This window comes from Notolepis coatsorum (genome assembly GCF_963971535.1).
Source record: "Notolepis coatsorum genome assembly, chromosome: 2".
NCBI classification, from domain to species: domain Eukaryota; kingdom Metazoa; phylum Chordata; class Actinopteri; order Aulopiformes; family Paralepididae; genus Notolepis; species Notolepis coatsorum.
In genome coordinates, this window is record NC_140166.1 from 228896654 (window position 1) to 228923996 (window position 27343).

The window sequence follows — 27343 nt, forward strand, 5'->3', positions numbered from 1 at the left end:
CACACACACACACACAATTAGAATGGGCTTTATTGACATGGGAAAACATACATTTTACATCTCTCCTCTCCTCTCTGTGTGTTGTCCCTACAGGAGATAGGTGCAGGAGGAACATGCCAGTGGAAGATATGTGGTCTGGACCACAACACCACGTCTGGCCATTGTACTTTGAAGTCGTCGACCAGTACTTTGAAGTCGGTCAACCAGGTACGAGTTCTTACTATCTACTCACACTTGACTCTCTGTGGCCACTTTGTGCTAATCTCCTCTCCTTCTGCAGGCGGTACTGGCTGTTTGATGAGCACCACCCCCCCTCGCAGCCCCCCCCCCCCCCCCCCCCCCCCCCCCCCCCCCCCCCCCCCCCCCCCCCCACACACACACACACGCACGCACACGCACACACACACACACAAAACAAAGAATGTGAATTATTGCACCTCACTGTTATTGCTATTTCTGGTACATGTATAACTTGCCACTATTTGTAGATAGAAGAGATAAGTGGAACTGGTGAGGTAAAATTAGTTTGAATATATCTCGATAACTGTGGAGACCATGGTCATCGAAGATATCCCCCAATGTGTGTATGCCTTTCTTTTCCCATCCAGGGTATATGATAGGTTGTTTTCCAATAAGGATTAAAATTGTTATTAAATAGGGGAGAATGCCTGTGCCATTTATAGTGTTACACTTTTTCTGTGTGTCACGCCATATCCAGATCACATGTGTAATAAGAGGGCCAAATCTTAAGTTGCATTGCTTAATTGATAAGTTGGTGTACACCAGGGGTGTCAAACTCATTTTCACAGAGGGCCACATCAGCATTATGGTTGCCCTCAAAGGGCCAAAAGACCGTATAAATGTTAATGTAATGTAAAATAAATTTAGCTACACATTTACATATTGTTAAACATGGTGTTTCTGTATTTATTACTTATTCAAGTTATACATATTGCATATTCATTTGCATAAATGTAAAAATATATGTTAGCTTATGTTATTTTAACAAATAATTTTAGTTTATCAGAACCCCATATTACTCCACCAATCAATGATCAAACCATTCAAGTAAATAACAAAGAAGAATATCATCAAATACAAGCTATGACATTAAGTTTGTTCAAAACCTTTTTGTCACAGTCAAGAGGGGGCAGAACTAACAACTGTGAGCTGCAAAGAACACGTGGGACAGATGTAGCAGATGTTACAAAAACAAATGGCTGCACACAACCTTGCAGAGGCCATACATCCAACTAATGGAAGATAGTTTAATTAACTTTAATTAACAGATTGCAGAATGGGTACAGTACAGTACAGCTCAATACACACAATTGTTAAGGGGATGCAGACCAGAGAAAGACTTTCGACTTGTTTACATCAGGGTCCCCTATTTTCAATTCGTAATGAAATTGCTATTATGTGTCTGCATGAACACACAACTGTAACTGTACTCAAAAATAACAAAATAAGGGTTGTCTCAGTTCACAACTATATTGGTCAAGTTTTGGGTGGGACTTGTTTGCGTCCCTACAGCTTCTTATTCAATTGAGCGAGATGCTCGGTTATGTCACACAGCCAGTTTGCATCTGACAGTTCAGACAATATTTCTTATTTCTTCAACCCTTTGTTACCTATTCCGCCTGGATCTTTTTTGTATTTTGGGCTGTAAAATTGTCAAAGAATGTCTGAGGAGTAAGTGCTTTTGGCTTTTTTCCTTTTTTACCTCAGATGTTCAACATACATGTATGTGTAAGAATGTGTAATAACTAAGGCTGTCAAAGTTAAAGCTTTATTAACGCATTAACCCACAATTATTTTAACACTGCTATTTTTTAACCCAATATTAATGTAATTTTTTTTTGTTTTTTAATCTGAGCTCTTGGGGGGCTACATCAAATGACGTGGCGGGCCGGATTTGGCCCGCGGGCCGTGAGTTTGACACCTATGGTGTACACTATATCCTGCAGTCTATGTGGTGCCACTATGTTCTCCTCTAATGGTCTCCAGGATACCGCTGCTTGAGAATCAAACCAGATGATCAGTGGTCTCAAAGAGAACGCTTTAAAGTAATAATTGAAGTCTGGAAAGGCTAAACCCCTGTTGGATTTATTTCTCTGTGCAGTGGATCTTTTTAATCGTGGACGTTTGTTGTTCCAAATAAATTTATATGCAGCGGAGTGTAGTTTTTGCCAGTAACCAGCAGGGGGGGGGGGGGGGGGGGGGGGGGGTGTAACGGCAACATTGAGCTGATGAAGTTAATTCTGGGCAAAACATTCATCTTAACTAAGATAAGATAAGATAAGATAAGATATTCCTTTATTGATCCCCTTGGGGATCAACTATTGACGCTCTGGCCTGTAATGAGTTTTTTTTTAAATTTTGACCACCTGTTGAAGTCATTTGTGATCCTGTCTCGCAATCCGGAATAATTATACTTCACCGTTTGGCTTATAGTGTGAGGATGGGGGGGTTCTTGCGGAGCCCAATAGCAAAACACAGGAGGAGAGAATGGAGCGGTTTAGGGTTCTTTAATTATTCTTCCAAACCAAGCAGAGTATAACAGGAATGTGAAACAGGAATGTGAACAACACGGAGGTTATAATGTTCTTGGGGGGGAGAAGAATGAGAGCAGGTGCACTCCAGTGCAGCTGTCGGCAGCGAGAGAGAGAGGACACAGGTCTTGCGCTTGAGAGCGAGCAGGAGTCCTCTTTGCTGGGCTTGAGACGTCAGGGTGGAAGGACGCTGGGGCTCGAGACGTCAGGGTGGAAGGACGCTGGAGCTTGAGACGTCAGGGTGGAAGGACGCTGGAGCTCGAGACGTCAGGGTGGAAGGACGCTGGAACGAAGTCCTGGGGCACAAGAAACAGAAGGTTAGGGCAAGCATAAACAGGGGTAGTTACAGCTGGTCTTCAGGTAGCGTCGTCGTACCTCGGTAGGCAGTTTAACACTGCGACGTTGGATGACGGGTTCTGCCAGTTGAAGTAGGGAACGCTTGATGAGGTGATCTCTTGCAGCCGCGCTGATTGCTCCTCATCTGGCAGACACAAGCTCTGATCGTGACATATAGTGGGGAATATTTCAACTCCAAGACATTTAAAGTGTTCTACCATGGGTATTTGCTGGGAGGAAGGTAGCCTTCGCAGTCACATTGAGTGGAAGGAAGGCCGATTTTGGCCAGTTTATCTTAAATCCCGATAGATTGCCAAAATCATCTATTACTTTGAGAAGATGAGGTAGGGAGGTGGCAGGGTTTTGCATGAACAAGATTACATCATCTGCATATAAGCTAATGTGATGCTGTGTGCCCTTAATTGAGATCGGTGCTATGGACTGGGATTGTCTTATGTACTGTGCTAAAGGTTCAAGGGATAGAGCAAATAGCCCGGGACTAAGAGGACAACCCTGTCTGGACGAGCGCGACACAGGGAAGAGTGGAGAGCAGAATTTACCTGTTAAAATCATGGCAGATGGATCTGTATATAGTACTTTGATCATATGAATGAACCCATCACCTAACCCCATCCTTCTAAGTACTGCCCATAAATAAGACCATTCCAACCTGTCAAAGGCTTTCATCGCGTCTAAGGATAATACAGCCGTAGGAGGCGCGGCATCCTTGCTGGCATCTATTACATGCAGTAACCGTCTAATATTATCCATGATCAGGCGGCCTCTTATGAAGCCTGTCTGATCAGGGTGAACTAAAGATGTCATATGCTTTTGAAGTCGGATGGCTAGTACCTTAGCGTACAGCTTGAGATCGGTTCCAAGGAGGTTTAAGGGTCTATAACTGCCACATTCGGTGGGGTCCTTATCTTTCTTAAGTAGGACAGATATGAGTGCCATATTGACATCCCTGAAAAAGTTTCCCTCTTTGACAGAGTATAAAATCATATCAAGTAATATGGGTCCAATTACATTCCAGCATGAGAGGTACAGTTCGGGTGGAATGCCGTCCCAGCGAGGGGCCTTACCACTTTGCAAGTCAGAAATAGCCTCCCTAAGTTCCTCTAGTGTAATAGGTGCATCTAACCGTTTAGCGTCTTCCTCTGAGAGTTGTGGTAAATAAATTTGATCAAGGAATTCCTCCAGTTTATTATGATCGAAGATCACTTCTGACTCGTACAGGTTAGAGTAAAACGTACGAAAAGTCTTGTTGATTTTTTTGGGGTCGGTGGTAATCATTCCCTGTTGGTCCTTGATGACAGGGATATCCGCAAATTGTTCACTGGACCGTATCTTCATAGCTAGTAAGTGACTAGGTTTAGAGCAATGAAAGTAATAATGTTGTTGAAATTCAGATTGTTGTCTTAAGATGGAGTTAATCTCCTTTTTCAACATTTTATTTTGAAGCTCCAGTCGACACGAGTAGTTGCGTTGTAAAGAGGAGAACAACGAAGAGTGAAGCCCTTCCAGTTCTACCAATTTGGAGAGACGTTTCTTGCAGAGGTTGGAGGCAAAGATAGTAGTGTTACTCCTGATAAAACCCTTAACCGAGTTCCATAAAGTTTGGGGGTCTTGTACCGAACCCACATTAAACTGCAGGTGTTAAATGAGTTTATCTTTAAATTGCAGGTTGAATTCATTGTTTTTCAACAGTGTCGAGTTAAAGTAAATACTTGTGGTCTGACAGTGCAATGGGCCCCAATTCAACGTCAAAGCTATCAAATAGTCTAGGGGATGCAAAAACATAATCTATTCTAGAAAAGGTCCTGTGTCTTGCTGAGAAAAAAGAGAACTTGCGCCGTTGGATTGAGCGATCGCCACAAATCAATTACTCCTGTGTCCTTGGACCAGGCCTGTAGTGCCATAGAGGCCTGTCTTTGGTCATAGGTTGTGGTGAGACTAGATTTATCAATCAAGGGATCCCAGATGGCATTAAAATCCGCACCAATTATAAACTAATACGCAGGGAGATCTAGCATCGCTCTAGTGAGTGAAGCATAGAAGTTAGCGTCATAAACATTAGGGCCGTAAGCCGCTACCAAAGCAATTTTCCTGTTAAAGTAATCTATCTTGGCAATAGTTACTCGACCATCTGCATCAGACCATATGTCTAATAATTTAATATTCAACTTCCGTTTCGCTACTATAGCTACACCACAGGATTTGGTGCCAAAGGAAGAGTAGCTTATGTTTTGATATACTTTATCCGCCAGCTTTGCATTGTCAGCCAATAAAAGATGCGTTTCACTTAAAAGAGCCACATCAACCTGTTGTCTTTTCATCCATGTTAAAACGCTTGTGCATTTATGATGAATATTAAGACCCCCTGTATTCCAAATCAAGATATTTAAATTAGCCATAGTCTAAACAGGTTGCAGTAATGCAGTATGCCTGAGTGTAATTCGTCTGGAGTAGCACTTCATAATGGATATATATCCAACTGTTAAGGTCCTGTTGAGATCCGAGCGTGAGCATAAAAACAAACATATAAAACAAAAAAACACATAATCCCCTATTCCCACCCCCCTCCCCCCCTTTAAAATACTTATCCAGTATCCCATATCGAGCATATCAACCATAACAACCCTATGCATATTACCATAGGGTCTAAAACTCTCAAATCTACCATAAGTAGATTGTTCTCTCAGTGGCTGCTAGCCACACTCCATAAAAAAAAGAGATAAAATGCCTCAAAAAGTAGAGTACATTCACTTAAACCTTATATGAACATGGCTAAGTTTAAACAAGAAGAAGAAAGAGTAAAAAGAAATAAGCCTAGAATTGGAATTATTGCAAAAGAGGGGGCGGGGGGGGGGGGGGGGGGGGGGTTATAATACGTGTGCAGTGCGCCCACCATGCCAGGGGAGGGCGATGTTCAGCTGTGAAGTCTGTTGTTTCCTATGATTCATAGAGTAGAGGTTACAGAATATTCCAGAATATTCCAGCATTGTCATAGTGTAATTAGACCGCCGTGTCAGAAGAGGCGCTGTACAACAGTTCGTCTTATTTTTTTTATCGACTAGTAGGTCAACAGCATATGAACCAGATGATGATGACAAGTGTGTGGGTAGCAGAATGTATCTAGAGGTCACAGAACATTCCAGCTTAGTAATAGTGCAATTAGACCATCGTGTCAGGAGAGGGCACTGTGCAAGAGTTTGTCTGACATTTTAGCATCTTCTCTGTGTCGTTCCAATTTTAGTATATGTCTAGCCGGAGCTTCTAGTATGTCAATTTGACGTAAGCTAGCAATAACTACTCTAGGCCTGGAGTTATTTGCAGCTTTGGCCTCGACTCTGTAACACTGATCCAATTCGGGTGTCGTAGGGAGGATCCCCACCCCCAGAATATCAACCAGTACCTTTGCAAACAAGACATTGGGTTGGTCGCAATTCACTGACTCATCCAGTCCTATTATGCGAATATTGGGTCGACGGATACGGTATTCGACGTCGGTTAGCTTAGCCATTAGCTTATCGTTGATTCCTTCTAGAGCACAAGTACTCAAGCCGGTTTCCATATCATACGACCGGTCTGTACACCAACCGTTTCCCAGAGGCTGTCGATTTTGGATTCGATAGAGGTAGCCTGGTTGGTTAGGGAATGTAAACCGTCCGTTAAGGTGCGCTCAAGCTTGAGCTGGGATTGCGTGAGTTCTTCGATTAGCTTAGCAATGGCTTCCATATCAGTGGGAGCGTCATCTTTCTTTGTTTCGCTTCTCGTTTTCTTCATTGTGGTTCTTTCAGTCAATATAGTTAGTTGGAAACCTAAAGGTGATGTATACATAAAGGTTTAACCGAGATGAGAGTATAAAAAGAGGCTTTTAAAGTTAAATATAAAAAAAGGGAGTAGCAGCTTAGCAGAATGCGACCTCACATCCTCGACCCGGAACCAGAACCCTTTTTTATTTATTTATTAGAAAAGGTGATGATTCTTGTTGTGTTTTGAGGCAATATTGCTTTCAATGGGGCTAACATACTGAACTAGATGGAGCGAGGATAATTTACTTTTAACACTTTGATTGCCTAAGGCTAAATTCATGATATACCATCCGTTGCCAGCTCTATTTAACATGGAGAAGTTCCCTTTCTTTGCAGGGCTATAACTTTTTAAATTCTATTGCTAGATTGCCATTATTAGGGCCCATTCAAGGTCCTATATGTATTGTTCATGGTGTAGCAACGTTAAACTTTTTCATTCACATATTCATACTAAAATATGGTCTAAGGTATAAGTATGTTTTCATCTCTTTCTGCAGCTTTCTCCAGAACGTGATTTATAGCCCCAAATGCATTATATTGATGATAAAATACAGTTTGATAGCAATCGGCGCGATATAAAAAATTCCAAATGGACATACTTCTGGAAGTTACTACACGTCATCTGATGTTGACCGGATGGGCGAGGGGGCGTTTATAATTCCGTGGGCAGCGTTATACCATTCATCTAATGTGGGTCATATGTTCATCAGATCAGTTAGTATCGAACACGGTAATATTACACGCTAAAACTCACCCCGGTCTCCTCGGGCCGTTGGGCGATCAGCGTGGGGTAGACAGTTTTCCATTATGGGATGTCGAAATACCCGGTCCATTTCCAGGTTGTATAATAGTATATACGTCCAAATCATGTTGTTTATCGAGTTATTGGCAACGGATCGCTATGTATTGTGTCGAGATTGAGTCCCGGGACCTATAGCGAGTGCCCGGAAGTAATATGGGTGATCACCACTTCATCCACATGACTTCCTGTTTGGCGCTTCTGCCGATCGGCCACCAGATGGCGCTCTTGAACCGCTAGAGGATTGAGAGGAGCTCAGAACTGTGTGTGAAGGCTGCAGAGGGGAAATATGATTCCGATCACAGATTTGTGAAATATTGATATTAAAGACGAGTTAGGGCGTCCTCGGCAACTTTAGCATGGCTAGGAAAGACGCCTAAAGACGTTTTCGGCACTTAAAGTGTTAATATATTATATATTTTTGGTAATAATTGTACCCTTGCACTGAATAACCATATACTGTAACTCTGATTTAAGTGATTTAGAGTTTATTTTGGTCAGCTCATGTATTTGCAGTTGTAAAGTCAATCCAAAAAGTACTCAACCTCTACTGTCTTTAACTATGAATGAACACAACACTAACTTACCATCTTAGATAATAAAGTACTCAACCTCTACTGGGTTTAACTATAAATGAACACAACACTAAAACTTACCATCTTTAGATAATAAAGTACTCAACCTCTACTGTCTTTAACTATGCATGAACACAACACTCTAACTTACCATCTTTAGATAATAAAATAGTCAACCTCTACTGTCTTTAACTATGAATGAACACAACACTCTAACTTACCATCTTTAGATAATAAAGTAGTCAACCTCTACTGTATTTAACTATGAATGAACACAACACTCTAACTCAGTGTTTCTCAACTGGTGGGTCACGACCCAAAAGTGGGTCGCGGGGCCATTTTGAGGAGGTTGTGGATGTGTGTAATTTTTTTTTTTTTTACTTTTTTTTTCTCACTACCTATCTTTGTGAAAGTGGCTTCTCGGCTCTGGTCCAGCTGAGGACAAAGCGGAGGAACAGATTGGACATTGAGCATGACCTCAGAGTTGCTTTGTCTACCATCACCCCAGATTTTGAGAGTCTTGTCAGGAGCAAACAACATCCCCAGTTATCCCATTAGTTCCCTGGGATGTTAAGCTAAGAAGTCTGCTAAGAAGGATATATTATTTATTATTATTATTATTATTATTATTATTATTATTATTATTATTATTATTATTATTATTATTATTATTATTATTATTATTATTATTATTATTATTATTTTATTTCATTGGGTTTTTAGCCCTAGTTGCACCTTTGTTGCAACCCCAGTTATCCCATTAGTTCCCCCAAACTTAGGTCTGTTATGTTAAGCTAAGAAATCTGCTAAGAAGCATATTATTTATTATTATTTAATTTCATTGGGTTTTTAGCCCTAGTTGCACTTTTGTTGCAACCCCAGTTATCCCATTAGTTCCCCCAAACTTAGATCTGTTATGTTAAGCTAAGAAGTCTGCTAAGAAGCATAATTATTTATTATTATTATTATTATTATTATTATTATTATTATTATTATTATTATTATTATTATTATTATTATTATTATTATTATTATTATTATTATTATTATTATTATTATTATTATTATTATTATTATTATTATTATTATTATTATTATTATTATTTAATTTCATTGGGTTTTTAGCCCTAGTTGCACTTTTGTTGCAACCCCAGTTATCCCATTAGTTCCCCCAAACTTAGGTCTGTTATGTTAAGCTAAGAAATCTGCTAAAAAGCATATTATTTATTATTATTTTATTTCATTGGGTTTTCGACAAGCTTCCAGACGTTTCAAAATAACTGGAGAAATTCAATTAGTCGTCCAGCCCTAACACACATGGATACCTGCTCAGTGGATAAGTCAGTATGGAAACAGGAGCCCTGTTCCTAAAGTTCCTTGTGAATATATTTCTTCATCAGCGTATCGTCTTCGTAGCTCGTCTTCCTACCTGTACTGCTGTTGACGACGACAACTCAGTTCTCTCCCTTGGGGACATGACTCTCTTATCTGAGAGATTTCACCTATTAAATCCACTCCAGTCATGAGAGGAGAGATATAGAGGAAGAGGGTTTTTAATCCTTTAAGCCTCGGAGATAACGAGACAGCGGAGACCCAGATATTGTACGGAGTGGTGCAGCTCATTAGGAACCAGGACTCGGAGTCTCTGTTATTCCTGTGGTCGAGGACAGTCGGTTCAATCAATAGACTATTTGTGAACACGCTCAATTCTCCAAGGGTTTGCTTTGCTTATTATATAACTCTTCAAGCTATTGCGTAACACGCAGGTTTTTCTTTTACCACCTAAATCAAAATGTCGATTTTTGGTATTTGTTGTCTGCGTAAATAATTTTTTGTAGCACAACTAGAAATATTTCTAAAGGTGTTGTGTTGTTCTCACTGTAGCACAACTGAACCTTTCTAAAGGTGTTGTGTGTGCAGAATAACTAGGAACTAGGGATGTTCGATATTGGCTTTTTTACCGATACCGATATACCGATATTGTCCAACTCTTCATTTCCGATACCAATATCAACCGATACCGATATATGCAGGGTTTCCCCTGCCAAAAAACGTTATAATTTCAGGTAATTAACATTACATATCTCTTGTTGTGTAATTAACACAACATTATGCATACTTTGACAATAAATAATATAATAATTTGTTCTTACTTGCTTGCCTGGGTAAATAAAGGTTAAATAAATGTAAAAGATTTTTTTTTTTTTTTTTTTTTTTTTGAAAACCGATACCGATATTTTCCGATATCACATTTTTATGCCAATATCGGTAGGCCGATAATATCGGACATCCCTACTAGGAACCCTACTAAAGGTGTTGTGTGTGCACTGCAGAATAACTAGGAACCTTTCTAAATGTGTTGTGTGCACTGCAGAATAACTAGGAACCTTTCTAAAGGTGTTGTGTGTGCAGAATAACTAGGAACCTTTCTAAAGGTGTTGTGTTGTTCTCACTGTCACAACTAGGAACCTTTCTAAATGTGTTGTGTGTGCAGAATAACTAGGAACCTTTCTAAAGGTGTTGTGTGTGCAGAATAACTAGGAACCTTTCTAAAGGTGTTGTGTTGTTCTCACTGTCACAACTAGGAACCTTTCTAAAGGTGTTGTGTTGTTCTCACTGTAGCACAACTAGGAACATTTCTAATGGTGTTGTGTGTGCAGAAAATAACTAGGAACCTTTCTAAAGGTGTTGTGTGTGTGCAGAATAACTAGGAACCTTTCTAAAGGTGTTGTGTGCAGAATAACTAGGAACCTTTCTAAAGGTGTTGTGTGTGCAGAATAACTAGGAACCTTTCTAAGGGTGTTGTGTGTGCAGAATAACTAGGAACCTTTCTAAAGGTGTTGTGTGTGTGCAGAATAACTAGGAACCTTTCTAAAGGTGTTGTGTGTGTGCAGAATAACTAGGAACCGTTCTAAAGGTGTTGTGTGTGTGCAGAATAACTAGGAACCTTTCTAAAGGTGTTGTGTGTCTTTTTTCTCTCTGCAGCACAACGCTCCCATCCACCAGGGGGCAGTTCAGTTCGTCACCCAGTACCAGCACTCCAGTGGACAGAGACGCATCCGGGTCACAACCACAGCCAGGAAGTAAGTACACACTCATTCATACACACATGGCACAAATACACACACACACACACACACACACACACACACACACACACACACACACACACACACACACACACACACACACACACACACACACACACACACACACACACACATACATACATACATACATACATACATACATACATACATACATACATACATACATACATACATACATACATACATACATACATACATACATACATACATACATGTACTGTTCCAGGGTCATACATACATACATGCATACATGCATACATACATACATACATACATGTACTGATCCAGGGTCATTTGTAATTTTAAATGGCAACTACTATTACTAACAATTTTTCGGACACTACCTGCCATCAGAAGGTCTCGTTGAGTCATGGTGTCCTACTTAATAAACCCTGCTATCAGAAGGTCTCGTTGAGTCATGGTGTCCCACCAGATCAACCCTGTGCCACCAGAGGCCATGTGGTTTTTATTCCATAATTTATTTTCTTTGCTGACAAAGTTTGTTTATGGTTGGCGACTTGCGGCTCCTAGTGGTCAGATTGTTATTGCAGCTCTAAGAGCCCTCCCTTACTGAGTTTACTTATTTGAAATGCTTATTATCAGGAGAAACATCTCTGACATTGACGGACATTAACTTGAGTGATGCGAGTAGGTGGTTGGAAGCACTACGGGTAGTGGCCCATTTGTTTATTTGCATTTTTTACAATTACAAACTAATTTACAAACAAAGACCCCCCCCCCAATCCCAGGACACCCACATCCCTGGAGATGTTTAATGTAATGCATTCTCATACTGCATGACATCCATACTTCCCACAAAGATGGTTGAGCTGTGTCTGTTTCTGTTTTTTATCCACTTTTTCTCCTTATTTTTTTAAAATTTTTCTCCCATCCCAATTTCGTATGGCCAATTCTCCCCTCCCCTGTCTTGAACATTGCTAGACTATGCCTCCCACTGGTCGGCTGTAGTGAGGATAGAAGCCTTGCATCACGTGTCCCCTCCGGTACACGAGGAGGCAGCCTGTCTATTAACATGAACCCGCTGCTAGACCACCTCGGTAGCGCCACCTGGGGGAGTGGATTGAGTAGTGTTTCATATCTCTGGAAAAATACTTGCCTGCTGAACGTAAACACAGCCCTGCCTGCTAGCCACCCATGTGCTGCCAAACAACCACTTCAGACCCACTTCTTTATTGACTCATTTAACCCAAATGACTTGTGATATCTGCTGCTTTCGTGTGACATGTACTAAATGTAGAACAGTATCATGCTTTGGTGTGACATGTACTAAATGTACAACATTATCATGCTTTGGTGTGACATGTACTGAATGTAGAACAGTATCATGCTTTGGTGTGACATGTACTAAATGTAGAACAGTATCATGCTTTGGTGTGACATGTACTAAATGTACAACAGTATCATGCTTTGGTGTGACATGTACTGAATGTAGAACAGTATCATGCTTTGGTGTGACATGTACTAAATGTAGAACAGTATCATGCTTTGGTGTGACATGTACTAAATGTAGAACAGTATCATGCTTTGGTGTGACATGTACTGAATGTATAACAGTATCATGCTTTGGTGTGACATGTACTAAATGTAGAACAGTATCATGCTTTGGTGTGACATGTACTGAATGTAGAACATTATCATGCTTTGGTGTGACATGTACTGAATGTAGAACAGTATCATGCTTTGGTGTGACATGTACTGAATGTAGAACAGTATCATGCTTTGGTGTGACATGTACTGAATGTATAACAGTATCATGCTTTGGTGTGACATGTACTAAATGTATAACAGTATCATGCTTTGGTGTGACATGTACTGAATGTAGAACAGTATCATGCTTTGGTGTGACATGTACTGAATGTAGAACATTATCATGCTTTGGTGTGACATGTACTAAATGTAGAACAGTATCATGCTTTGGTGTGACATGTACTGAATGTAGAACAGTATCATGCTTTGGTGTGACATGTACTGAATGTAGAACATTATCATGCTTTGGTGTGACATGTACTAAATGTAGAACAGTATCATGCTTTGGTGTGACATGTACTGAATGTAGAACAGTATCATGCTTTGGTGTGACATGTACTGAATGTAGAACATTATCATGCTTTGGTGTGACATGTACTAAATGTAGAACAGTATCATGCTTTGGTGTGACATGTACTGAATGTAGAACATTATCATGCTTTGGTGTGACATGTACTAAATGTAGAACAGTATCATGCTTTGGTGTGACATGTACTGAATGTAGAACAGTATCATGCTTTGGTGTGACATGTACTGAATGTAGAACATTATCATGCTTTGGTGTGACATGTACTAAATGTAGAACAGTATCATGCTTTGGTGTGACATGTACTGAATGTAGAACAGTATCATGCTTTGGTGTGACATGTACTGAATGTAGAACAGTATCATGCTTTGGTGTGACATGTACTGAATGTAGAACATTATCATGCTTTGGTGTGACATGTACTAAATGTAGAACAGTATCATGCTTTGGTGTGACATGTACTAAATGTAGAACAGTATCATGCTTTGGTGTGACATGTACTAAATGTAGAAAAGTATCATGCTTTGGTGTGACATGTACTGAATGTAGAAGAGGGATACCAGAGGGATTTATGATTATGAATGGTTGTAATAAGATGTGATGCAGGGGTGCTATCCTTTTGAGTTGCAGCTGCTAACTTGGCGTTAGCTAAATTAAGCTAAGTCAAAGAGCTAAACTGCTACATCAGTGCTAGCTAGCAAGTCTAACCGGTTAACGTTGTGTCAGTGGCTGCTTGGTCTATATACCACGCCCTGTCATGAGCTATTGCTTGAATGAATGAATGAAAACTTTATTTAACAGATTGCAGAATGGGTACAATACAGTACGGCTCAATACATACAATTGTTAAGGGGATGCAGACCTGAGAAAGACGTTTGTCTTGTTTCCATCAGGGTCCCCCATTTTCAATTCATATAGACATTTATGACATACACAACATACATGACATTTATGGCATGGCTTCCTTTGATTAACGTTGATTAATGTCCTTGGATGCCAGCATCCACTTCAATGATGGCGTTAAAAACGCATAATCTATGTTTTAAATTATGGCTATGTGTCTAATCTGCCCGTCGCTTATCAATGACTTGTTTGCAGTCAACATTGTCGAAACGGATTGTTTTTTAATCGGTTAATTTCCTTTTTATAGCATTTCGAAAAGCTATTGTGTTCTCGAAAATGTCCGGAAAATATAAAGATCCCGTCATAAACGGCATTTACTGGAATATTCTCGAATACACTAGACACGTTGTAATTTGTCGGCCTATTTATGAATCGTTTTCAAATAAACGCTAGATTATCGATAGTATATGTGTACTTATGCACGCTATAGAAGTGGGTTGAAAAATCGATTACCTCATTTCCTCAACATCACACACACACACACACACACACACACATATACACATACGGGACACGTTGATATCTCAGAAAACAGCTCTGATTATCCTAAAACTGGTAACATAGACTCCTTACCTTACAACAGATGTTCTCCAAAAAGATTATTCCAATTCCTGATCGCCATTCCAAATATCGATCGTGTTTATTGATTGATTATTGGCTGCTGTAAATATATATTCCAGGCTGCTTTCCGTCTTGCTATCACCTCCCTCTTCATCAGACGGCTCGCCAGCATAGTGGAGCCAGTAGGCCCCCCCCCCCCCCCACCCATCGACCTGTGTAATCGAATGGTCTGCAGTTACACAGGGATAGACGATAGGGGGCGGTATTTTCCCATCGGAGCTATTAGAGGGGCTGCTGTACCAACGGGAGACTCGGTTGATGAAATATGAATTCAGATCGCTAATAAAAATAAAAAACGATAATTAGCGTCGTCGGCATTTAACCTGCGGGGCGAAATAACGACATAACACGTCGCCGGCATCCAAAGTGTTAAAGGAAAACTCCAACATTTTGGGAAATTAGCTTATTTGCCATCTACCCTGGAGTTAGACAAAAAGATACATACCTTTTTTCTTCTCTGTGCATGCAGTAGGAGTAGGAAGACGTGCACCGTTAGCCTAGCTTAGCGTCAGTCCCTGGAAGTAGGTTCCTCCATTAGCCTAGTTCCCAACGTCTTCATACTCCTACTGCATGCACAGAGAAGAAAAAAGGTATGTATCTTCTTGTCTAACTCCAGGGTAGATGGCAAATAAGCAAATTTCCCAAAATGTTGGAGTGTCCTTTAAATAATGTTCTAAAGAGGGGTTATCTAATGTCTTTACAGGTGTCACTCCCAGGTGTCGGAGGTTATAATGAACACAAGAGCTCTGAAAGTCATTGTAATGTTTGATACGATATACGGTTTACAACCAGTTCCTCCGTGGAACATGAGGACACATCTGAATATACCGTGAGCTTCCTATTTTGGAAAAGGTCATCATGGTATTTGGAGTCTGGTGAGAGGAAGCAGCACAGACTAATGACATAATGATCTTCCTCTCCTCCTCCTCCTCCTCCTCCTCCTCCTCCTCCTCCTCCTCCTCCTCCTCCTCCTCCTTCTCTGTCTCTTCCAGTTAGTAACACTGACTCTTAACACTCCTCCTCCTCTCTCCTTCTCCCCTGCAGTTGGGCAGATGCTCAGAGTCAGATCCAGACCATCGCTGCCTCCTTTGACCAGGAGGCGGCGGCCATTTTGATGGCCAGGCTGGCGGTCTACAGGGCGGAGACGGAGGAGGGTCCTGACGTCCTGAGGTGGCTGGACCGACAGCTCATCAGACTGGTGAGGAGGCTTCACCGTTCACCCCTACACGCCCCCCCCCCCCCCCATAGCCCCGTTCACACCAAACCCTAGTGACCCGCCCCCACTGCCCCCCCCATAGCCCCGTTTACATCTACAGTATATAGCTTTTATCCAAAGCACTTTACAACTTATGCCTCACATTCTCACATTCACACACAGACAGTTGAGGCAACCATGCAAGGGGTTAAGTGTCTTGCTCGAGGACACTTTGACACGCTGCCGGGAATTTAACAGAGAACCTTCTGATTACCAGACGACCGCTTTGAGCCACTGTCGCCCCCCCAGTACCTCTTAGTTTTAGCTCACTTTTTTAGTTTTAGGCGTGGCTGCGGGGGCGGGGGGCCAAAGTACCCATATTTCTGCCCCGTTTACATCTAAACTAGTTTCCTATGTATGAGCTCGATGAAGATTGGCATGTGTTGTTTTTAACTGATGGAGTGATGTCTTCTCTATTCAATGAATGTTGCCAGGTTGATCTGTAGTCCATCTATACATATATATCTAAACTGCTTCTCTCTCTTCCTGTTTGATTCTAGTGTCAGAAGTTTGGAGATTTTCACAAGGACGACCCCAACTCCTTCCGCATCTCAGATACCTTCTCTCTCTATCCCCAGGTAATAACCCCCCCCCCCCCCGTCACAGTATGGAAAATCATAAATAAAAAGAGGTACTCTGGCATCACATTTACATTCAGTAATTTAGCTGGCGCTTTTATCCAAAGCGACTTACAAGTTCTGTACAACAAGACAGCAGGAAGGGTACATACTCTATCAGCTGAGTGACAATGTTCATCAAAGTGTTGAGTGCTACAGTGTAGGTTAGTTTATTAGGACAAGTGCATGCCAGTAAGGTTAGTTAGGGTTAGATTCTTTTTAATTATTAAAAAAAAAAAATCAGATGATGGTTGAAGAAGTGCGTCTTTAGTCGATGGTGAAAGATTGGACAGGTTTCGGCTGTCCTAACTGGGGTGGGCAGTTCGTTCCACCATTGTGGGGCAAGGACTGAGAAAAGGCAGGTTCTCCTTGATGACCCTCCCGGAGCTCGGATAGGAGTGGGTCTGAGACGGCCAGAAGATGCAGATCGTAGGGGTCTTGAGGGTGTGTAGTTAGAGACCATTGACCGGAGGTAGGCGGGAGCGGTTCCCTTTGCCGCACGGTATGTCAGGTCGAGGGCCTGAGGGCATCACAGGTTGGGTGGGGTAGAGTGTGCAGCAGGGTAAAAATATCAACCACTAGGGCAGTGTTTCTCAAAGTGTGGGGCGCGCCCCCCAGGGGGGGCGCAGAGGCATGAAATAAAAAGAAAAAGAAAAAAAAATAGATTAGATAGAGTTTAACTAAACTAATCAGAATGATCATCTATCTTCTCTTTAGGTTTAACTAAACTTATCAGAGAATGGCCGTCTATCTTCTCTTTAGGTTTAACTAAACTAATCTGAGAATGATCATCTATCTTCTCTCCAGGTTTAACTAAACTAATCAGAGAATGACCGTCTATCTTCTCTTTAGGTTTAACTAAACTAATCAGATAATGATCATCTATCTTCTCTTTAGGTTTAACTAAACTAGTCAGAGAATGACCGTCTATCTTCTCTTTAGGTTTAACTAAACTAATCAGATAATGATCATCTATCTTCTCTTTAGGTTTAACTAAACTAGTCAGAGAATGATCATCTATCTTCTCCTCCAGGTTTAACTAAACTAATCAGAATGATCATCTATCTTCTAAGGCTGTACCCAAAGCCTGTTTTTGGGATTCGAACTTCGTCAGGGTTTTTCGAACGGACGTTCGAACCTTCATTTTAAATTAAAAAAAAAAAAAATTAAAAATTATACTTTTTTTCTTTTTATAAATATCCTCAAACTAAATCCTCAATTTGAATAAAGTGATTAATCTGATTAAATTTGTCTTTTTTTAAAATTATTAAATCAACTTTCTTTAATTCATATTATTATTATTATTATTATATTATATTTCTTAATACTACTATACTGTATAGTATACTATACTGTACTATAATATTAGTGTAGCCTAATCTTTATCTGCAACTGTGAAGAAAAACCCCATTGGTTTAAACAGAATAAATAGACACATAAAAAAAAGAATATTAATAAAAAATAAAAAAAATCCAAATGTTGATTTAGAATTCGAATGCCAACGTAACGAACGAAGGTTCGAACGTTTGGGCTCAGCCCTACTATCTTCTCTTCTCCAGGTTTAACTAAACTAGTCAGAATGATCATCTATCTTCTCTCCTCAGTTCATGTTCCACTTGAGGAGGTCTCCGTTCCTCCAGGTCTTCAACAACAGCCCGGACGAGAGCTCCTACTACAGGCACCAGTTCATGAGACAAGACCTGACGCAGTCCCTCATCATGATCCAGCCCATCCTCTACGCCTACTCCTTCAGCGGGCCGCCAGAGGTGACTCTTTTATTCAGCTGCGACCAGCAGCTCTACAGCGCGTTCTGTTGGTCAGGTCGCTTCCACGAGAGTGGGCCCACCATCTAGCTGCTCCCTTCCTCCCCCTTGGAGGCTGGAATTTGGCATGGAGGTCAAGTGTGTGTGTGTGTGTAACCTTCATTTGACCAGGATAGTCATCTTACCAGATAGAGAGGGAGAGAGTTTATACAAAGTTTACTAATAAAAATAAAAAGGCAAACAAGGAAAATAGGAGAGAAAGCATTAAATCACAATGAATAAAACTATACATTAACTCATTCACGGCCAATCACGTAATATTACGTTCAGCACACGCATTCATGCATATTTTGTGCCAGTTCATGTCAGGGACCCGATGGACATCAATACTGGAAATCGCGATCAGACAATTGGAATATTCTTTTTGGGATACCTCCTAGTAAAGGTAAGGACTATATGACATCAATCCTACTTTGATCCAACAATGATTTCACATCGATCGCAACGATCATATGTAACGTACTCCAAAACGTATGCCGTTGCTGATGATCAGAGCATCAAGAAACGACCCCCCCCCCTTTGATGCATTCATGATGAAACATAATACCTATTATATACCTTTGATTTTGAAATAGTAACGTGTCCAGGCAAGCAACGCAATCGACTTTAGCAAAATTCACATAGCGCTCCATAACTCAGCTTTTCCGTAATTATCCCGGATCGCTCTGAAACTATACAATATTCACCACAGGATAACATGCAAACGTATACATAAAAAAATGTATACAGGCTGCTGTATTTTTTTTACATGTTGGACGAGAGATAGTGACTGTCAAATGAGCCATAGTATCGTCTCCATAGCTATAATATAGAATATAGATATAGCTCTGCAAACATTGTGACGCACAGTGAAGATAGGCAATGGAAAGCTGGCGCATTGACTACAGGGATGAGGGTAATAGCTGGCGCTGAATGAGTTAATAAAAAAAAATCGTCATAAATTAGAAATGAGATTGCATAGGTCTATGAATCGAGATTGCGATTTTTTTTCCGATTAACACATCCACCGCCGTTCACGTTGTACAGCGTTATTGCCCGCCATGCGTTGTCTGCCAAACCACGCTGTACAGCGATATTGAGATCATATTTAATTTTTTCGCCATGGCATTCATAATTCACGCACCCAGCCTCTGGTGATACAGTGGGACTCTGCACAATATTGCAACGCCTCAATACCGCCGCCTGGTGGATGATCGGGCGAGTTACAACCGGAAGTGGCAATCGGTGCATCTGGGAAATCCGTCCCGGCAGTCACATAATTATTGTTGCGGGACTCCAGACATACACTGGCGTGCATATGGATCGCTGCCATAACTCCATAATCGATATGATTTGGGCGTTTATTGTGCCATACAAACCGGAAATGGATCTAGGACATCGACATCAAATAAGTGGGATCTTTTTCCTCCAGTCTCGTCGGCGAACGGTAAGAGGACGTTGACGTCATTTTCAGCCCAATTGTCTATTCATTTCACAGCAAACCGATCTGATCAATATATCACCCATACTACATAAAGCTTTTACTGACGATCACGGAATTATAAACGACCCCCCCCCCCCTTTCATCCGCGCATTATGACTCATAACGTATACGATCATGTACAGTTGAATTTTTTAATATAGCGTGTCTAGGGAATAGACTGCAACCGATAATCTATATATGCGTTTAGGCCTATAGCTCACGTTCTAGGAATTACTGCAGAAAACGATAAAAACATATTTTTGAATGATCTTTTCCCCCCCTTCTTTTTCCGTTTTTCTCCCCTCCCAATGTTAGTCGTTATGCCAATTCCCAATCCCCTTCCGGGTCGTTGCACACTCTACCCCCTACCGTCGGTCCGGGAGGGCGGAGACTATCACATGCTTCCTCCGACACATGTGTACCCAGCCCACCGCTTCTTTTCACCTGGCAGCGCGGACTCTCACTGAGGCCCCGTCCACACGAACGCTGGGTTTAATGTAACCGTGATTGTATGTGCGCAGTTGCACTGTTCGGCCACACACAACCGGGGATTTGCTACACTGCAACCGCGGTCTTTGAAACCGGTGGCCAGGGTGGAGTTGTGCGGTTTTGCAGTTGCGTGTGGGCATAGCAACCGAGGTTATTCCCAGTGTTTACAGCAGAGCTGTCGCAATTATTCCCCATGTTCACGGCAGACCGCGGGGTAGAGAGATTAGAGCAGAGCCAACCATAGATATCTATGGAGCCAACTACACCAGTGTTTACAGCAAAGCTGTCCCAAGTAGCGTTATATGAAAATGATTGTAACAAACTTTTGTTCAAAACGTATCGTCTGTGTTGAAGAGTGTTGTGATCGACTGATGTCTGTTGACGCTCAGAGTAAACATGTAGCTGCAGCTAAACTAAACTCATGTGTTGTCAAGTTATTGTTATAAGGAACCCAGTCCAGACTGCATCCCCTTAACAATTGTTTGTATTGTATTGTACCCATTCTGCAATCTGTTAAATAACGTTTACATCCATTTCATATCGGTAACGTTACCACAATACGTTAGCATTTAAGCTATATACTATACATGGATATAGCCATTCACATTAGCATGTAGCTAACAACACCGGCGGTCTTTTGTGAGACTAAACTATCCGCTCTTGGTGGTAAATTGTGTTGCTGATGGTTTTGTTTTCATCAACAAAATGAGAGGCAGAACACAGTGAATGTATCCGTTTGTTTATTGCAGTTTCTTTCTTTGCTGAAAATATATGTTCCGTTGGCAAAATGATCAATAGGGTCCAGCTGTGCTTCTAAACAGGAAGTTTACTTCTTCTTCTTCAGTAAATTAATGGCAGATCGCGACCCAACAGGAAGTTTAGTGAGCGTTCAGTCTTTTCTGATTGGTTGAAATGGCCTTCATGTCTGAACAACATCGCCGCCTACTGCTTTGGCATTGTATTACATTGTACTAAATGTATCGGTTGCTGGGTTCTCAGCTCTGCCGTGAGTACGCAGTTATACACGGTTGTCCATCTGTGTTCACCGTGTGGACGGAGTTTTATTTTTTCAAACTTCGGTCATATTAAATCCAAACTCTCGTGTGGACAGGGCCTGAGAGAGTGTAATGTGTGGAAGGTCACACTACCTCTCCTAGATCCTTCCCTTGCTGTGCAGGCACCCCGACCGAACTGTAGGAGTTGCGGTTTACAACGACCAGGACCCACCCACGCCGGCTTCCCACCCGCTAACACTGCCAATTGTGTTTAGTATGGACGGTCGGCCAACCCAGAAGCACCACAGCTGGATTCGATTCCACTGTCTCTGTGGTGGTAGACAGACGCTTAGTCCGCTGCTACCTGGCCACCCATTGAATACTTTTATATGAAATGCTTCTTTCTGTTTTGCTCCAGAGAGTGTGCTAGATAAAAAATAGATAAGTATAAAATAGAAGTCAAGTACGTAAACAAAAGTGTTCAATTACAAAAGTGTTCAATATACATATATACAATAATATACAATGCAGAGTAGAAAAAGTAACTAAGTTACAATACAATATACAGTACAATGCAGACATGGGATGAGGTACAATTTAGGTACAATTTACAGTATACAGTATTAGGGCTGACCTTCGAAAATTGTTTTGGAATTCGAAGCTTCAGGGCCGAGATTCGATTTTAATTCGAAGCTTCGAGATTACATTTTTTAAATTTTATTTTACATTTTTTTTATTTTATTTATGTTGTGGGACTTGTACAGCACTTTGTTCAACTTTGTCACTGCTGTAAAGTTTAAACCTTAGACAAACGAAACACTTTGCTTTCATGGAATATTGTAAGTCGTCATTTGAGGCTTTTTAAAAGCAGCACAATGAACACAAATCTGTCAGTGCCGAGTCCGACCTCATCTTAAATAACAAACAGCATTGCTTGTTGTAGTTAACAAAGAGAGGCAGAGTTGATTTAGAAACAATTTCTTTTATTATTTTTTTAATAATCGAATTTTATTTTCATATTCGAATCCCATGCTCATCGAACGAAGCTTCGAAGTATTTAAGACAGCCCTAACACACACACACACACATGCCTGTATTAACATGTATGTTTGTCCTCTAGCCCGTGTTGTTGGACAGCAGCAGTATCCTGCCAGACAGAATCCTCCTCATGGACACCTTCTTCCAGATCCTCATCTACCACGGAGAGGTACGTACAGTATACACACACACACACTGAAATGTAACACAGGTGGGTTGTAACTGAGGGGTACAATTCCCTGACTGTATTGTTAGATATGATACTTACTACCACTACCTCTTGTACTTTAGACTCTGGCCACCCAGTACTAGGCATAAATAATTATGGTAAACACTCCCACGTAGATGAAACGATCCAACACAAATGTACCAAGTCGAAAGTCTGCGTTTAATAATAATTAATACATAGCAAAAGGTATGTAGAGCAATCACTTAATTACATTTATGATTTGAAATAGGATGCACTTTTATGGCAAATTAGTATTCGTTGGTATATCAATAGAGAACGTCCAATCTCTGGTGGCGCAGGCGGTAAATATACAACCTGGAATATTTAAGGAATAATAGCAATGATACTTTAATGATTATAGAACTGGATACACTAGGGGGGAATTCCGGTCGCTTGTAAGACAACTGGAGAAGGGGGGGGGGGGTAGAGTCTGGCTGTATCCGTCTGGCCGAGGGTATCCTGGGAGAACCCACGGTTGTGCGGCTCGGTGCCTCAGCGATCCTCGATCCACAGATGAAAGCAGTTGGACTCTCTGTGGGCCGGCTTCCTCCGTGAAGCGACCTCGTCGTGTAGAGCGTCTCCTCACCTGTCGTCCTCTCCGGGGGGGGGGTTTCCAACACACGGCAGTGTTGGTCTTTATCCATAGAATAATCACTGTATACAAAGCATAATCCGTGCCTGGGAAGGCGGGCTGTCGTCGGTAGAATAATCCGGCATGCAGGTCCACTCGCTCGTCGGCTCTGGGGCTCCTCGGGTGCAGCCTCACATGGGGTCGGCCACCCTGGATAAGCAGCCAGTTCTACCCGAAACGATGGGGGTACTGACTACGATAGTATTCTCACCGCACGAAGCACTACATATGAATAGACTATTATTAGCTTAATAGACTACGTCCAACTCGACGATATAGTGCCAAATATGACTATTCAAATATTAATATACACGATGTCTCAATACCGATGGTAGGCCGAACTTGGCCTTACTCCCACACGTGGCGTCGCGGGGAGGCTTTACGTCTGTCACTCTATTGGAGGGTAAGAAACTGGACTAAAAGGAAGTCCTACTTTAGTAGCGCAGTATATATACGCACTATGAACAAATAGTACCATTAGTGGTGCGGTAGCCAGATTCCTACGCGGAACTAGGACTTGTTCGTACATGTTGAGCAGTACGTTTGAACTGGGTCTGGGGGGTATGGCAGCCTGGCACCAAGGTCTCGACCAATAGTAGAATGGAGACTATTATGGGATGTTCAGTAGGCTAGAATGGATATTCAATGCATATTGTACAAGGAATATACAAGGGATATCAGGGAATATTAGAGAATATACAAATACAATTAAATATATATATATAAATAAATATATATATTCGGTTTAATCTGGCCCTTCACAACAGCCACCCCCTGATTGGTCCCAGACCTAATCAGTTAAGCAGAGACAGATTAATCGCGTTGTCTATTTACACATAAGGGTTTGCTGTAGGGGTCAGTCAACTTCACAAAGTCATAGGGTTATAGGGTCATGGTCATCATCGATTGTGTCTGGGAGTCGGGGCAGTTCTATGAGCCTCGCCACGGGACGGGTGTAAGTGCGACCCTGGACAAGCACTTCAGCTGCTCGGACCTTGCCGTCGGCACCGGTGATCACTTTGCTTACGCGGCCGGCCGGCCACATAGCTCTGGGCAGTGATTGATCAATAATCATGACGACTGTTCCTTCTGTCAAATTGTCTCTCTCCTTTACCCACTTCTGGCGGGTCTGTAGAGACGGTAGGTAGTGCAGTAGGAATGTCCTTTGTTGTGCACTCTCTATGGTAGTGCAATCATCTATGTTGGGGTCTGCGGAGATAACAGTGCTCAATCCACAGAACATAGGTTTCTTATTCTCAGCCTCCTCTTGACTGGCTTCCCTCGGGATAGGCGTGGGCCACTCTCCTTCCGGGAGCTTTAGGAATGCTGGGCCGTCACTGTAGACATTGCGACGGGTGAGGTCATCTAGGGGCATTCCCCGGGTGATGACGTCAGCTGGGTTCTGTTTTGTATCAACGTAGCGCCACTCTGTTTCTCCGGTTAACTCTTCGGTTAAGTCTTGAATCTCGGTGACTCTGACTCCCACGAAGACTTTGTACTTGCATGAGTCCGATTTGATCCAGGCGAGTACTGTCGTGGAATCTGACCACAGGATTGTTCTAGACACCGGTATGGTGAGCTCACGTTGGATGAGCGTGGCTAGGTGCGCTCCGGCTAGGGCTGCGCAGAGCTCTAGACGTGGGATAGATTGTTGCTTGCGTGGGGCTATTCTCGAGCGGGCGAGGACAAATGCTGTGTAGATCTCTCCCCCCTCTTCTTGGGCCCGCAAGTAGGCTACTGATCCGTATGCGACCTCTGAGGCGTCACTGAAGACGTGTAAGTCCATTTTACATGTCTCTGGCCTCACCGTGGGTGGGAAGTAGCTTCGGCGCATATTAACGCCTGGGAGTGAGTGGAGCTCCATCTCCCACTCTCTCCAGGTGGATGCAAGGTGTGCGGGAATGGGGTCGTCCCAGCCCTGGTCCTTGTCCCACAATGCTCGTACAATCATCCTTGCCCTGGTGGTGTACGGTAGAATACATCCTAGCGGGTCATATTGTCAGGCGAGTGTTGTGTACACACTCCGTCTGGTGGTCGGCGCCGCCGCCGGCCTTCCCTGCTCCGTAGTCAGGGGCTTGTGTCTGTAGTGAAGCGAATCTGTTTTGAATCGCCACACCAATCCCAGGGTCATCTCCTGGGCTTCTCCCGGGATGGTAGCCATCCAGGTCTCGCTGCTGGCTGCCTTGTCCTCGGAGGAGAGGCTGCGCAGTACTTGCGGATCGCTGCTGGCCCACTGCCTGAGATCAAAGCCGCCTTTGATCAATGAGGCGCAGAGTTTAATCAGGAGAGCCTCGGCTTCTTCCTGGGTTGAAAGGCTTTGTAGACAGTTGTCTACGTAGAAGCTGTTCTTTACGCTGTGTCGGACCTCTTCGTCCGCTGCTGGGTCCTCTGCTACATGTTTCTGTAGTGCAAATGTAGCACAGCAGGGGCTGCACGTCGTTCCGAAGGGGAGGACTTCCCATTGGTAGATGGCTGGGTGCTCATCTCCTGGCTTCTCTCTCCATAGGAACCGTAACAGGGGCTTGTCCTCCTCTACTAATCTCACCTGCAGGAACATTCCTTTAATGTCCCCGCTGATGGCCACCCTTTCCTGGCGGAAGCGGAGTAGAACGCCGAGTAGGGAGGGGCCGAGTGTGGGACCGGGCAGTAACTCTTTATTCAGATTTTGGGATCCGATCTGGTAGCTGCAGTTAAATACTATGCGGTCTTTACCGTTGTGATGGACCTTGTGGTGAGGCACGTACCACGATTCAGTGGTCTGGTCAGCCTCTTTAATGTCCATCTTTGTGACGTGTCCCGCTGTGATGAGCTTCTCAATCTCGGCGCGGTATACACTCTCTTGGGCGGGGTTCTTGGCTAAGCGCCGCTCCGTGTTCAGCAGGTATCGTTCTGTGGCGTCTGTCTTGGCGTGGAAAGTAGGCATTCCTTCTCGCCGCAGGAGTGGCGTGGCGTATCTCAACACGCCGTTGACCGGGACTCTCTTGGTCCCTGTCTCGAGGAGGTGAATGGCGTAAATGCCATCTTTAGAGCGAATGTCTTTCTTTCCATTCTTAAAGGGCATTTGTTCCAAGGTCCATAGCCGCTCTACGTGTTGCAGGAGTGCGGTTTCTCCCTCTGTGACTCGGGAGTGGAGACATCTAGTGGCTGTACTTCGGTTGAGAGATTTGGCGAGCGGGCCTTGGAGAGTCCATCCCAAACGGGTCTCGACTGCTGCAGGACAGCCTCGGGGTCCGGTATGAACCCGGTCTATCGGGACAATGAGGTCTGCATGGTCGGAGCCTATCAACAGGGTCGGCATAGCATTGTCTATGAGCGGGATCGGTAACTTGCGCAGATGTGCATATTTCTCCATCAGCTTGGCGACGGGGTATGTGTACCGCGACAGTCCTATTTCTTGGCTGGTGAAAGCGTCTGTAATCTGGTACCGTCGCTCAGGCTGGCCACTTGCTGCGATAGAGAATGAGACATTCTCGCCCTTTATCGTCTTCAAATCTCGTCTTATTGTCCGAATTGTCATTTGGGTTTCGCTTCCCCGCAGCCCTAGCTGGGCCGCAGCGGAGGCGAGCAGAAGGGTCTTCTCTGACCCGTCATCGAGGACGGCGTAAGTGTCCAGGACTTTATTCTGGTAGCTTAGTGTCACACGCACTACTTTTAGGAGTACTCGGGCTCCACTGCTGCTGGCGGGATCGATGTACATGACGCTCGCTTTGCTGCTGGATGGTGCGGGTGAAGGGCGCCGTCTGTTACTGTCGTGAAGTATGTCCAGATGGGCTCCATCGCACTTGGTGCACCTTTTCTTTAAGCGGCATTCGGCTGCCATGTGTGAGCGCGCACAGCGAAAACAGCGCTTGTTGGACTTTATCCATTGACTTGCTTCCTCCGCGTTCAGCTTGGGGAAGGAGTCACATTGCGCTAGCCAGTGTTCTTTCTCACAGTAGGGGCACACTATCTTCCACTTCTCCGTTCTGGAGGGGGTACTGTGGCTCCTGCTGCTCGGTACTGACTCCGATTGGTGC

General features: G+C 42.9%; 1 protein-coding gene across 1 annotated transcript in view; it reads left to right on the forward strand.

Moving 5' to 3' along the window:
• Nucleotides 1-27343, forward strand: part of LOC311246453 (protein transport protein Sec23A-like) — a 61579-nt gene that overhangs the window by 27819 nt on the left and 6417 nt on the right. Inside the window, exons 11-16 of the mRNA XM_084336607.1 lie at nucleotides 94-207; nucleotides 11066-11163; nucleotides 15833-15986; nucleotides 16544-16621; nucleotides 18265-18426; nucleotides 22550-22636. Of these exons, the coding sequence (XP_084192733.1) occupies nucleotides 94-207; nucleotides 11066-11163; nucleotides 15833-15986; nucleotides 16544-16621; nucleotides 18265-18426; nucleotides 22550-22636 (693 nt within the window). The remainder of the gene's footprint in view (nucleotides 1-93; nucleotides 208-11065; nucleotides 11164-15832; nucleotides 15987-16543; nucleotides 16622-18264; nucleotides 18427-22549; nucleotides 22637-27343) is intronic.